A 15,452-nucleotide genomic window follows, 5' to 3' on the forward strand; every position below is an offset into this window, starting at 1 on the left:
AAAGATTTACCTTCAAACAAGACAATGACCCTAAGCACACAGCTAACATTACGAAGGAGTGGCTTCACAACAACTCCGTGACTGTTCTTGAATGGTCCAGCCAGAGCCTTGACTTAAACCCAATTGAGCATCTCTGGAGAGACCTAAAAATGGCTGTCCACCAACGTTTACCATCCAACCTGACAGAACTGGAGAGGATCTGCAAGGAGGAACTGGAGAGGATCCCCAAATCCAGGTGTGAAAAACTTGTTGCATCTTTTCCAAAAATACTCATGGCTGTATTAGATCAAAAGGGTGCTTCTACTAAATACTGAGCAGAAAGGGTCTGAATACTTAGGACCATGTGATATTGCAGTTTTTCTTTTTTAATAAATCTGCAAACATGTCAACAATTCTGTTTTTCTGTCAATATGGGGTGCTGTGTGTACATTAATGAGGAAAAAAATGAACTTAAATGATTTTAGCAAATGGCTGCAATTTAACAAAAAGTGAAAAATTTAAGGGGGTCTGAATACTTTCCGTACCCACTGTATATCAGTGTTTATTCGCAAGTCAAGTCACATTTATACTGTATATAGTGCTCAGTGTAAATGAGTACACCCCCTTTGAAAAGTAACATTTTAAACAATATCTCAAATACAAAAACAATTTCCAAAATGTTGACAAGACTAAGTTTAATATATCTGTTTAACTTATAACATGAAAGTAAGGTTAATAATATAACTTAGATTACACATTTTTCAGTTTTACTCAAATTAGGGTAATGCAAAAATGAGTACACCCCACACCAAAAACTACTACATCTAGTACTTTGTATGCCCTCCATGATTTTTAATTACAGCACCAAGTCTTCTAGGCATGGAATTAACAAGTTGGCTACATTTTGCAACATCTATCTTTTCCATTCTTCAAGAATGACCTCTTTTAGAGACTGGATGCTGGATGGAGAGTGATGCTCAACTTGTCTCTTCAGAATTCCCCATAGGTGTTTGGTTCAGATCAGGAGCCACTGAATCACTTTCACCCTGTTCTTCTTCAGAAATCCAACAGTGGCCTTAGATGTTTGTTCAGGATCATTGTCATGTTGGAAAGGTGCACAACGATCAAGGGCACGGAGTGATGGTAGCATCTTCTATTTCAGTATAGAGCAGTACATCTGTGAATTCATGATGCCATCAATGAAATGCAGCTCCCCGACACCAGCAGCACTCGTGCAGCCCCACATAAGGACACTGCCACCACCATCTTTCACTGTACGCACCATGCATCTTTGTATTCCTCACCTTTGCGACGACATCAGTTCCAAAAACATTTATCTTGGTCTCATCGCTCCAGAGTATAGAGTCCCAGTATCTTCATCTTTGTCAGCATGAACCCTGGCAAACTCTAGGCTGGCTTTTTTTTGTGCCTGGGCTTTAGGAGAGGCTTCTTTTGCATGCCATTCTTTGTGTACGCTGTATAAGACTCATACTTGAAACCGTTGAGAAATTTGTATTGGAAAAATTGTTTGCCCTCATGTGAAATGACCAGATTTTGCCCATGAAAATTTGCCAAATAATGGTAAATGTGACCATACCTTAAAGGGTTAGTTCACCCAAAAATGAAATTTCTATCATTAATTACTCACCCTCTCATGTCTTCCCAAACCTGTAAGACCTTCATTCATCTTCGGAACACAAATTACGATATTTTTGATGAAATCTGAGGGTATCTGAACCACACATAGGCAGCAATATAATTGCCCCTTTTGACGTCAAAAAAAGATACTAAAGACGGCATTCGAACGTAGAACACAAAAGCCTGCACTGCATTCACTACGTCAACTGAGTATGACAACAGTTCAAATTGCCAAATAAAGTCATTATTTTTGTCTTGTAATTGCGGAAAAAAAGTATTCTTGTTGCTTCATAACATTAAAGGGATAGTTCACCCAAAAATGAAAATTTGATGTTTATCTGCTTACCCCCAGCGCATCCAAGATGTAGGCGACTTTGTTTCTTCAGTAGAACACAAATGATGATTTTTAACTCCAACCGCTGCCGTCTGTCAGTCAAATAATGCAAGTGAATGGGAACTTCTACTATAAGAGTAAATAAAACTTGCATAGACAAGTCCAAATGAAACCCTGCGGCTCGTGGCGACACATTGATGTCCGAAACGAAACGATCGGTTTGTGCGAGAAACTGAACAGTAGTTCGCGCATATACTTCAATGAGTGCTAGACATCACTGCCAGTGTCGGAGCGCGATCAGACCTCACTAAACGAGTGCTGAACGCAGGTGGACTTAGTGGTGTATTGGAGGTAAAAAAAAAATCATATAAATACTGTTCGGTTTCTCGCACAAACCGATCGTTTCGTGTCTTAGGATATCAATGTGTCGTCACGAGTCGCAGGGTTTCAATTGGTCTTGTCTATGCAAGTTTTATTTACTCTATTAGTAAATTAGAAGTATATCAGAAGTTCCCATTCACTCGCATTATTTGACTGACAGACGGCAGCGGTTGGAGTTAAAAATCATCATTTGTGTTCTACTGAAGAAACAAAGTCACCTACATCTTGGATGCGCTGGGGGTAAGCAGATAAACATCAAATTTTATTTTCTGTGTGAACTATCCCTTTAAGGTTGAACCACTGCAGTCACATGGACTATTTTAACAATGTCTTTACTGCCTTTCTGGACCTCTGGATTCAGCGTAAGCGTTTTGAAGAATGCGGAAATGAAAAGTACGTTCAAGGCGATATTTTGTTTCGCTAGATAAGACCCTTATTCCTCGTCTGGTATTGTTTAAAGCCCTTTGAAGCTGCACTGAAACTGCAATTTGGACCTTCAACCTGTTGGTAGCCACTGAAGTCCACTATAAGGAGAATAATCCTGGAATGTTTTCATAAAAAACCTTCATTTCTTTTCGACTGACGAAAGAAAGACATGAACATCTTGGATGACATGGGGGTGAGTAAATTTATCAGGAAAAGTGTATTTAACAGTGGACTAATCCTTTAACCTTTTTAAAAAAGGGTGAGTCTGTTAAGGTACATTACACAACAATGATGTAATAAAAACAAAAAGCTGATCCATTGTGTTTTTTGCGTACATACGTCAACATTGTCAAAACAATCCCTGTTCACACAGATCTGCAAAAACGACTAAAAACACTGTATTATGCTGTCAGGCCACTTTGTAAAGAAACACTATACGCGTCTATAGACTGAACACGTAATACGCATGCGCATTACATCACCGTTTTCGCAAATTTGTGTTTTTGTAGTTTACACGGAGACGATAGCAGTATCATTTTCAAAAGTTTGCATTTTCAGGCCCCCAAAAAGCTGTTGTTGTATAAAAGAATAGCCAAAATGCATTAAAAGTTTCTGTTTTTAGAAATAATAGTCTTATTCCAGCTTCCTGTTTCAATAAGAAACACATAAATGCCACAGAAAAGCAAACTGCATTCATCAAGCCATTTCATGGGGTCTTTAATACTTCAGCCCCCTCCACTAGCATAACACACAAAATGGGCACTTGCACACCATTATTATCAGCACTGTAGTAAAGGATTTCTTAGCAACGCTGGAGGATGGGACAAATCTGGCACACTTTCTCTTCTGGATGTCCTCCCTACAGTCAGAGGCCTTATCGCTCCACTACAGATAGCATCACAGAAACCATCGCTTATTTCACTGAGAGTATTAGTGGTCTAGAGGAGCAAACAAGGGCTGACACACAAACACAAACACACACACATACAAACATATATAAACAGCAGCTCTGAGTGCTGTGAGAAATGCAACTGAAAGAGGAAAAAAACAGAGAAAGGCAAGGTGAGGCCATTAACCTTGAACAGAAAAACAGGGCGAGTACAGTGACCAAGGAAAAATAAAGACTCCTGCTCAGTGTTTATTAGGTGAGACCCTGCACTTAAAAAGACCACTGCAAAAAAACAATTCGCTAGACAGAGATTTATAACCTGTTTCGCACAGATCAGAGTGAACAAATCCTTATCAGACCTAAATACATTGGTACCTGTGCATTATCACTACTGTGTGATACAAAAAGTGATATGAAAATTATTTTGCTTGTGATGTACTACACAATATTTTTTACATTTTTTTTATAATTTTATAGTATATTGTGCTCACCATGACAGTATTTATGTAATCAATAATACAGTAAAAACAATAATATTTTGAAATATTACAATTTCAAAATAACTGTTTTCTATTGTAATATATCTCAAAATGCTATTTGCTCCTTTGATGGTACAGCTGAACTTTCAGCATCATTACTCCAGTCTTCAGCGTCACATGATCCTTCAGAAATCTTTCTACTATGCTGATTCACAGCTCAGAAAAACATTACCATGTAACATTATCATGAGTGTTGAAAACAGCTGCTTATTTTTCTGGAAACTATGATACATTTTTTTTTTCAGGATTCTCTAATGAAGTTCAAAAGAAGAGTATTTATTTGAAACAGAATTTTACTGTCACTTCTGATTCATTTATTTGCATCTTTGCTGAATAACAGTATTCAGGGGGAAAAAAACTGGATAAAAACATCTGCTAAATACAAAAAATTACTTTATTATTCAACCATTAAGAATGTGTCATTAGTTTTACATTTACTTGCTCGTCTCAAGCATCAAAATGTATTCATTGTCTCTGATTTAAACTCCAGCTGCAACAATGATATTTTACATTACATTATATAGTTATGAAGACTGATCCATTACCATGAATCAGTAAAAACTAAAAGCTGAATGATTTGAATTGATTAAAAGTTAACGATTAATTTGCAGCATCATTCAACAATGTCTTTGCCTGGCATTTTTTAAAGGTTTTATTAAAAATATGTCACAATGTATTGTGATTTATGGGTGAATATGAATGCAAATGATTCAATATCATTCCTCCTTTAGAGAAGGACAGATTGCAAAAACATGCCTTGATTATTTTCAATATATTTTCACAGTATTTTAATTTTTCCATTAAACATTTTGAATCTACGTTACTTGGCAAATGATCGTTTGAAGTGATGGTTCGCCTGATTTGTGTCCTGCTTTGTGTGGCTCTGTCTTAAATTACAGCAAGTCAGCATTGCAGGGATGTAAGCCCTCTTTAAAAAGTGTGTTATGACAAATGACAAATGCCGTTCAAATCAATAATGTAATCAACACCTGTCTCTGCTCAGACAATACCTGCAGCTACGGCTGCATGTGGAGAGCTGAGTCAGAATTACTGATTAAAACACAACCATCCCAACATGTCAACATGAACTACTGACCTTTATCTGGATGATTTAGGACCATGATCCTTCTGTGTGCTTCCCGTACCTTTGACTTAGCACTGGTTGGACTGTGCAAACAAGAAAACAGAACATTTAGAAAAGGAAGACACCACCATCTAGTGGTCACAGTGTGAACTGCTGTATGAAACTAATTACAGGCCTCCAGTCCAGACTTGATTTTTTGCACTAATCATCAACATGTGTGGTCTGTCTCCATCACTGCACACATCAACTGGAAATACTCAATCTGTACATCCCCTGAAATTCCCCAATTTAGTGGACAAAACAGGCAACAGAACTGAAAACAAATAAGGTATCGAAAAGCATTTGACAAAATGACCCAAAAAAAGCAACTGGCAATTTTTTAATTCAATTTAAAATGTGCGTCTAAAATGATTTAACGTACTATATTTTAACTATATTTTAAAACACGACAATGTATTTTTCAATTTAAAAATTATTATCAAATAATTAATATATTAAAACTACATGATGGTTTTTATCTCCATCTATTGAAATCCTTTGTTTTTCTAGTGGTCCTAGATACTAATGAGACTTACTTAAAATCACAGTTTCTTTACAATTTGTGTGACATATTCAAGCGCATTTATTCAAAAAAAAAAAAATCTGTATTTATTAAATCGATTAAATCTTTTAATCTATGTGAATCATTGAATAATGGTTATTAGTTATTTGGTTTCACACTGTATCCTTAATTTCTTTCCAGCATGCAGTTTTCAGGGTTTTGATCCGAGTCATATTTAAACAGCCAGAAGTGATGATTAAAAGCTACATTAATGCTTACACAACAAGCGTTCAGTCCTACCAACTCTTCTCTCAAGTCTCAAATCATATGCAGGAGTGGGCGTCTGAGAGGGGCCAGAGCAACTAATTAAAACACTGTGCGGAGCGGATGCTTCCAGAATGCGATGACGAATCTGTCAGGCAAAACTGCATTTGTCGGAAGAGTCAGTATCTCCAGCAGATATGTGTGGCAGTCGAGAGACTAAACTGAGCGCTCAAACTCATTTAAAGTCAGAATAGCAATGAATGTAAGGAAGATCAAAGAAAACATGAACATGACTGGGATAAAAAATCAAAAAAAAAAAAAAAAAAAACTGTTCTTTACACGTTACATTTAGTTAGTGTAGAAATAACTGTAAATTATGCACAATTAAATGCAGCTAATCCTAAATCAAACCCTAACCCTATAGTAAGTACATGTTGTAGAAACAAGCTGCATATATTTGATCAAAAATACAGTAAAAACAGTAATATTGTATAAACTATACATAATATTTAGTGAAATATTACATATTTTGTGTTGTAACATATAGTGCTGTCAAATTGAATAATCACAAATTAATCACATCTAACAAGTGGATGGATGGATGGATGGATGGATGGATGGATGGATGGATGGATGGATGGATGGATGGATGGATGGATGGATGGATGGATGGATGGATGGATGGATGGATGGATGGATGGATGGATGGATGGATGGATGGATGGATGGAATACTTCCACTATACAAATACTTGAATTGAATAAATAAATCATAATTTATTCCTGTGATGCAAAGCTGAATTTTCAGCATCATTTACTCCAGTATCACATGATCCTTCAGAAATCATTCTAATACGCTAATTTGCTGCTCAAAAAATGTTTCCTATCATCTTCACTGTTGTGCGGCTTAATATTTTTGTTGCTTACAGAAAGAGCATGAATTTAAAACTTTTGTAACATTAAACGTCTTTACTGTCACATTTATTTAATGCATCCTTACTTAAAAGTATTAATTTCTTTTTAACAAACTGACCTGAAACTTTTGAACAGTAGTATGTGGATGAACAAAAATGTCAAAATGTTCATTTTTTTAGGTGAACTATGCCTTTAAATAGAACAAATGATCTTACAAATTAGCTGAATTCATCATAGGTGTAGAGAGATCAAAGTATATCAGGGCAAACAGTATAACATTACTGGACTCAGTTATTTCAGCTGTGAGTGACAGACACCAAAGTAAAGCTGAAGACGGATGTGAAAAGAATAATAAAAACTATTAACCCGAATCTGTACCGTTTTATGAGCATGAATGCGGTTGACCGAGTTCATATTGGTCACATCCAAGAAATATTGGATAAAGTCTGGTTCAGTTCTATGAAAACATTAGTCCAGTTTGACTGACAACACAAAGAAAAAAAGCCACATGGCAATGACGCAAGCTACGCCACACAGGATGTGATGCTTGCACGGTGTGAGTCACACCTGGTGTGGGACCCTGTGAACTTGTGTTGAAGTAAGGGAAATTTTTAGAGAAATATACCCTCCTAGGATGAGGAGGGTGGTCCACCAAAAAGCAGATCACAAATTAAAAAGAGACACAGCTGAGAATTTTTCCCATTAGATGTTACAGGATCAAAGCTGTGACGACAGGAGATGACGACCGACTTCAAACCAAAAGAATTGCCCCCAGACTTAACCGCAAGCTCTTCTGGGAAGTTTAGTGATGCAGTGTGTGTATATACTGTAAAACACCTTTGTTTTCTTCCATGACAACTCATAATGAGAGAATTCAGCAAGAGGAATTGCAGTGATTTAGGGCTTTGTTTAGCCCACGGCCCACAATTACCTGATCCCGAGAATAAGGCTGGCTTCCCGTCTGGTCATCTTCTGCTCAAATCCACCTTTGTAATATGCAGAAAATGACTAGGAAAGAAAAGAAAATGTTGAAAACAATGGTCCAGATTCAAAGGTAAGCCCTATCAACAGCATATCTGTTGATTACTAGAAAAAAAATACATCTTCCTCAGTTTTTAAACTGTTAGAAGGGAAATACACCAGGTCAGGCAGTTAACATACACAGTTTTTTTAAGTGTCACACAATACTTCAAACATTACTGACATGAAATTAGGATGATAGAATCGCTTGTAAAGTTATAGCCAATGTTTCAATTTGGTTGATACACACAATGAGATAGGATGATGGCATCTGTAAAGCACAGACATTACGTCGATTATCCGTAATCAGAAGTTCATTCACCCAGCAAAGTGGTCCCAGCTGAAAACGATTTCACCAACTATACAGAACAAATTATAAACAGGGTTTAAATGAATAACTCCTCTGAGTGCTTTAAGAAAAATATAAGCTTCACATTTCTGTTTTTTATTTCTGTAGTAATCAACATTATGCCTAAAAGGCTATAAATAGTATTGTACTGAACCCATAATACACAATACAAGATGACATGCATAATCAATATAGATGGCAACTAAGTTGCTTTGGCTCAGCTAAAAGCCCCATGATCAGCACTTTTACCTTATTATGTGAAAGTGGAGAATTTAAGGATTTGAGAAGATTGACCCCATAATTATCCAAATTCCAAAACTAAAGATGTGTTCACGCCAGAATTACCATAATCACTGACTTGAAAAGCGCTCGCGTCCTCGATGAACTCGTAATTCCAATTCGCAAACTCAGATTTTTTCTGAGAGTCTCCACTTGTTCTGCATGATTGCTGCAACATTAGCCGCAAACTCTCAAAATGGCTGCGGCTTAAGGGTTAAAATGTACTACAATGCGGTTATTTCATTATATTTTTGATATATTTTACTTTAATTTTTGTTAATGTCATTATAACGCAATAATCTGAAAGTATACAAAAGATAGTTTACTATAGATAGCACTGAATGTACAACAAAATAAACATTAAAATATATGTATATTAATAAGACATTTGTATTACTTGTTATATTATGGTTCTGTCAATTACTCAAATTACACAGATTCATTTGTATTGCCATAGAATTATATATAACATCCTAGGTTGTCATCTAGTAACAACAGTAACTATGACATAGCGTGAACGCATCAAACAGTCTAAGATCAAGTGTTAAGATCATGAAGGCCAAGTTTTATATGAGCTTCAGGTGTTTGGAAGAAGGTTTTTTGCTGAGATTTTGTTACAGTACAGACCTCATGAGAACCATGTTTATATTTCCATTTTCTTCATAGAATTTCAACTGTGGGACTTTCAAACATTAGGGCAGGGCAGTGCTTCCCACGGGTTTGAAATATACTTGCGGTCCTAGCCGGGCGAAAAATCCTCCTATTACCCACGGCACAAAAATGTTCTACTACATGTGACAAACAAATAATGTGTGATTTTTAACAGTATTTTTATTTATTGAAATTAATTTTAATTACATGGCATAACACATTTAATTAGATACTAATATTATGCATGATTATGCATTGTAAATTATGCAAAATTATAGCGTTTAAATGGTTCACCTTTTCCTATGTTCTCCTTGCTGTCATATAGTATCTCTCAGTGAATGGGACACAGATTTTACTAGTAAAATGTATAAAATGAATAATATATGTCAAATAATGTTCTTAGTCTTTTCTTCCTGTGGGGGAGAATACAATAATTTAATATGAATTAAATGGAAATCAAATTAAATACAATTTATTGTGTAACCAAAATACCAATAATGCCCAAAAGAAAAAGAAAAAAACTTAGCGTGTGACTTTTAATTATAAACAAGCCCGAAATACACCGGGACTCTTATTTTGAAATGTCTGTACTATTGCAGGCTGGTCCTTCAGATTCTTACAATCGTCTAAAACATTTTATATAAAGGCCATGAAGTAGACTTTGTAATAATTCATCAACTTGAGTTCATTAGCAATCGCATGGCATAAATCTGTGCTTTTCATTGATCGAGAATCACTTTGAAGCAGTCTGAAGCGCTGTTGCGCGAGCTTGTAGAACGTGCAACAGTGCCCCCTTGTGACTTTGCAAAATGCAGCGCCCGTTTGAATGTTAGGGGGAGTTAACAGTTCTGACACACACATAACGAGCAGGTATGAAACGACTAGTTAATCGATCGCGGATGGTTTCATTATCTTGCGCGGATATAAAAGTATAAGAGGATAAAAATAATAAAAGCAAAAATGTGTCTTCAAATATACTTGGGCGGCCGTTATTATACGTGGGCGGCCCGCCCAAGTAAAGTCTATGTGTGGGAAGCACTGCAGGGGTTCCCAACTACATTCCTGGAGGCCCCCCAACACTGCATGTTTTCCATGTCTCCTTTATCAAACACACCTGATTCAGATCATCAGCTCATTAGTAAAGACTCCAAGTCAGACAGAGGAGAGATACAAAATATGCAGTGTTTGGGGGCCTTCAGGAACAAGGTTGGGAACCACTGCATTAGGGCTTTTCACACTTGAAATATTTAACCCTGCATCATTCTAAACCCCGGATAAAGGAATTCTGGGTTATCCCACTTCACGTTTCACACGGCTCATAATTGACCCGGGGTTAACAATTAATCTGCGATGAGAATACTTTTTCTGTACATCAGAATAAGAATGGCATCTACGCTAATATCAGTCTCTCTGCTTATCTTGAGGTTTGCCAGGTGCTGGATCCAGGCCATATCCAGATCAGATGGAGAACCTGTGTCTGGACCTGACTACAACGTAGCCCAGGAGACAATAGGCCTACAGATCCAGTTCTGGCTGCATCTATAATTCAGATTTTTAAATCTCCGTATCCGCCTACATACATTTATATATAATCTATTTTTAATCTCTATAATAAAATGTATAATTCAGATTTTGATCTCCATATCCATTTACATATATTATATATATCTTCCAAGGGGTTTTTTCCCTCCTAGGACTTTTTTCCCAGTGTTAGCACGCTGGGTTTTTCTCCTAGGGGGTTTTTTCCACCCCTGGGAGTCAGCCGACATTGGCTTAATGTAGCACCATCTTGTATATGTAACATATTACCACGCTTGCTTGTACAGCTTATTTTTAACCACTTCTCTTTTTTTCTGTGCTTCTAATATGTAAAGCTGCTTTGAAACAATTACCAATTGTAAAAAGTGCTATATGAATAAATTTGACTTGACTTGTGCAAAAACGTTTTTATTGTTGAATAAAGTTGTTATATTGGTTTCATTTTTGGGCACAAAAAGTATTCTTGTCGCTTTGTATTAATTAAGGTTGAATCACTGCAGTCACGTCGACTGTTTTAACAATGTCTTTAGTACCTTTCTGGAACTTGACAGTGGCGGTTAAATTGCTGTCTACTGAGGAGTCAGAGAGCTCTTGGATTTCATCAAAAATATCTTAATTTGTGTTCCAAAGATGAACGAAGGTCTTACAGGTTTGGAACGACATGAAAGTGAGTAATTAATGACAGAATTTTCATTTTTGGGCAAACTAACCCTTTAAGCATTAAAATAGGTTTGTATGAGAAACAGACCAAAAAAGTCAGTGTGTTGTTTTGTAATTTTTGGACCTTAACAGTTCTGATGACATAAACTGTGGTTGAACAGGCTTTGAAGAGCTTTGAAACGATTCTTCAAAAATGTCAAATTTTGTGTTCTATGGCAAAAATAACAGCACACAGGTTTGGAAGTCATGTACTGATTGATGTTGAGTAAACGATAACAGAATTTTCATTGTTTTTTACTGAACTATCTCTTTAATAAAGATGCCGTAACAGAATACATGGCTCCTTCAGATATTGTGCATACTGCAGGATTTCGGGCAGAGTTCACAACTGAGTAAAAACATATGTATGTTTACAGGGCGAGGGAGGCCAGAATGTTCAGTCCAATCTCAGCCCACAACATGTCACTTAATCACACTCATCCGTTATGTGATTCACAGAAAAATTAAATCATTGGATTAATGAATGTAATAATGATCTATTACAAGAGTGCTCAGTTGTGAATCTGCGAAAGCCACTGAGATTATTGAAGTTTCAGAGCGTACACAGGTGTGCAGGTTGAGTCAAAGCACTGGGAACCAGCCCCAACCACACATGCCAAGAGATTAAGAAGAACCTGGACAAATCAGGTTTACAGACCCCATCAAAAACCAAACGCACAGCGTGAACTATGGCCAGGGCCAGAAAGACGCGATGAATCAGTCCTTCGCCCTACAGCGAGAGGTTTAGCTTGCCAACAACAACGCAAGCAAACAAGCACCTCAAGATGTGGAAATGAACATGGAAATATCCAAATTTCATTCCCACAAATCATCACTTTCAGAAGCAGAATCTGTTTAAAAAATGAATATGTTATGCTGGATCTTTTCAAATGGGAATACTGATTCATAGGGTGTTAGAGAGCAATCCCACAACAAAATCATTTGCTTATGTAGGCTAAAAAAAATTGTTGGGTTTTTTTTCTGACACTTACCGTAGTGGGCAACTTCTTGGCAGCTTCCGTGATAACCTGTCCCAGAGGCCTCCATAAATGGAAAGCATATCGACCTAAAAACGAATGTAATAATGGAAAAAAAGGGGTTGATGGGTTTAAAGTATGCCACTTGATAGTGCACAATTTACAGAGTTAATTTCCAGGGTTAACAAAGTTGGTTTAAGGGTGAAACCAAGGACAAAACCACATTTTAATCTTATTCAATATGTGTTAAAGGTGAAGACGCCTTTCAACTTCCCTTGGTATTTACTTGGTCAGGGTGCTGGTGAACTGCCAGCGGTTGTGGTTCAACTGTGAAGCAACACACTGCAAGTGCACAGCACTCAATGAAATTAACATGTAATGCCTCTGAACATCCAGCATTCAATAAAAAGCTGAGAAAGGCCGTTAAGCGGCTCATTTAATGCAACCAAATAGTAGGTGAAGAATTCAGAAAATCATTAAAGTAATACATTATGGGAACATTTTGGGATTTTCATTTCATCAAATTCTGAGGAGTGTACTTTTGAGAGGAAAACGTTATTTTGCTTCTCAGCAAAAAGCGTTTGAGGCTCCCTTCGCTGTAATCCAAAGCCCTGCCTCTGAGCGAATCAGACCACACACCGCCTCAGCTTTTGGCAGAAGCGCTGCCCCCTCGATGTACTGAAATGGGAATTAGCCCCCTTCCTCAAAGCGACCACAAGTGCTATTCCATCCTGACCTCACACAGCCATGGGTGGAAGACTTGGCGACTAACAATGATTAACTACCAAGCAGCAGTAGGGAGAGACACCTGCCAGAAAAGAATCAAACGTAAACAGGCTGATGACAAAGTCGCTTTAATTATTTGGCGTTTTTGAGACCTCTAATGCTAGAGGCCACATTGACCTCATTAACCAGGGTGAGCTTCATCTGGGGGCTTGAACAAACACTCACAGTAAGAGCGGCTTAACCATCTCCCTCATCAACGCCGCCATCATCTCGAGTGCTTCCAATCCTTTAGAATCACATCATAAATATCTGTGGGCAGTTTTAACATACACAAGGAAAGTTTAGCTAAATATTTTAAGAGGACAAAAGAGGAAAAAACTTTTATTACATTATACAATGGCTACTCTATCCCACTGTGAACCACAACATGAGGGATTTTAGCTTGCAAACATCCTGCCTAGAAACATACTCTGCGCCAGAACGCAAACACAAAACCTTCGCCAGCAAGGCGATCCAAGAGTGCTGATATTTAGTCCAACAGCACTGAAACTTTTCGCTGTTTGGTAGCACTCTGTCTGTGTTTGCGCATTCCAGATGGATTGTCAAACTGTGTATTAGTGGTGGAAAGTTTTCACTGATTTATTCAAGCACATTGATTCATTCATGATCGAAACAAGTGACTGTCTTTTTGAGTTAATCATTGAATCATTCGCTCAACTGATTTGCTCAAACACACTGAATAAAATTATAATTTCATATTTACGGACAGGAGAACTTATGAAAAATGTCTGCCTAATTAACACAAATTAACCAGTTGTGTATATGTGTATTTGCATTTTTATACAGAGAAATCTTGCAGCTATGAAACAACTTTTCTTACTTTTTCACTGCCATATTGCGCCAGAACGCCCACCACACACCAGCTTATTGGTGGAGAGGACATGGAGTGATGAAGCTAATCAGTAGTATATATGGGGATAATTAGGAGGCCATGATGATGGACAGAGGCCAATGGGCAAATCTGGCCAGGATGCGGTGTTAAACCACTACTCTTTTTCTGAAGGACATCCTGGGATTTTTTTTTATGACCACAGAGCGTCAGGACCTTGGGTAAACGTCTCATCTGAAGGACTGCTTTTTGACAGTATAATGTCCCAATCACTATACTGGGGGCGTTAGGACCCACATAGACCACAGGATGAGCACCCCCTGTTGGCCTCACTAACACCTCTTCCAGCAGCAACCTAGTTTTCCCAAGAGGTCTCCTATCCACGTACTGACCAGGCTCAACCCTGCTTAGCTTCAGTGGGCAACCAGTCTTGGGCTACTGGATGATATGTCTGCTGGAGTATACTGTTTCAGTTGTTCCTCTTTTTTCTTTTTTTCTTTTTCTTTTTGTAAATTTAAAAATAAATTTTAGTATGAAGGTTATTGGTGAATCCTGATATATGTATATATGTGTTTACATAATTCGCACTCAAATTTCTCAATGTCTTTGTGAGGGAGTCATTGAATCATTCACTCAACTCATTCGTTCAAGCACACCGATTCGTTCAGGATCAAAGCAAGTGACAAAAAGCTAAAAAATGCTGCCTCCATGGGCAGCATACAGATGTAGGAAGGAAACAATGTATGTCTGAATTTAATGATCTTGTCACATCCTTTCTACCGAGACTCTGATCTGATCCGCTAAAATATCCCCGGCTCATATTTGACTATATGTTCTTTTAACTTATCAAGACCTCTAAGCATCTGTAGCCTTTTGGGTGATTTATGCACATTTGTATGAGCAGACTGTTCACATGATGTAGGCAAAAGTTTTGTATTGTTTACACAACGGATGCACATTCTCATCTTTTTTATTTTATTATTATCATGGTGGGCTGCATGTCTGTTTTTCTTAAGTGCATCAACTCAGAATGCCTAATGTTGATTTGATTGCTCGTGTTACGTGAGAAAATAAATATTTTTTTCTACCTGATGTTGATTTAATGCGGGTCACGGTTTCTAACGGGTCAGGTCAGGTACGGAATGAAATTAGTGCTGCTGTCGGATAACGGGTCGGGTGTTCTGTTAAGTACTGCGGGTGCGGGTTTAACAAAAAGGACCTGTGCAGGACTCTGGCAGCCACTATCTTTGAGTAAGTAATTAAATAATTTACTCAACTAATTTTTTAAAGGGCCAGTTCACATGTTTTTCCATTCCACTGCGCAAGTTTTCCAT

At 37.4% G+C, this 15,452-nt stretch overlaps 1 protein-coding gene across 1 annotated transcript in view; it reads right to left on the minus strand.

The window, feature by feature from the left end:
• The window catches only part of dnajc15 (DnaJ (Hsp40) homolog, subfamily C, member 15), a 28,506-nt gene that overhangs the window by 10,788 nt on the left and 2,266 nt on the right, over positions 1-15,452 (minus strand). Inside the window, exons 3-5 of the mRNA XM_067408729.1 lie at positions 12,519-12,592; positions 7,921-7,997; positions 5,283-5,353 (exon numbers count right to left, since the gene is read on the minus strand). Coding sequence (XP_067264830.1) covers positions 5,283-5,353; positions 7,921-7,997; positions 12,519-12,592 — 222 coding nt within the window. The remainder of the gene's footprint in view (positions 1-5,282; positions 5,354-7,920; positions 7,998-12,518; positions 12,593-15,452) is intronic.

This window comes from Chanodichthys erythropterus, chromosome 14 (assembly GCF_024489055.1).
Source record: "Chanodichthys erythropterus isolate Z2021 chromosome 14, ASM2448905v1, whole genome shotgun sequence".
Taxonomy (NCBI): Eukaryota; Metazoa; Chordata; class Actinopteri; order Cypriniformes; family Xenocyprididae; genus Chanodichthys; species Chanodichthys erythropterus.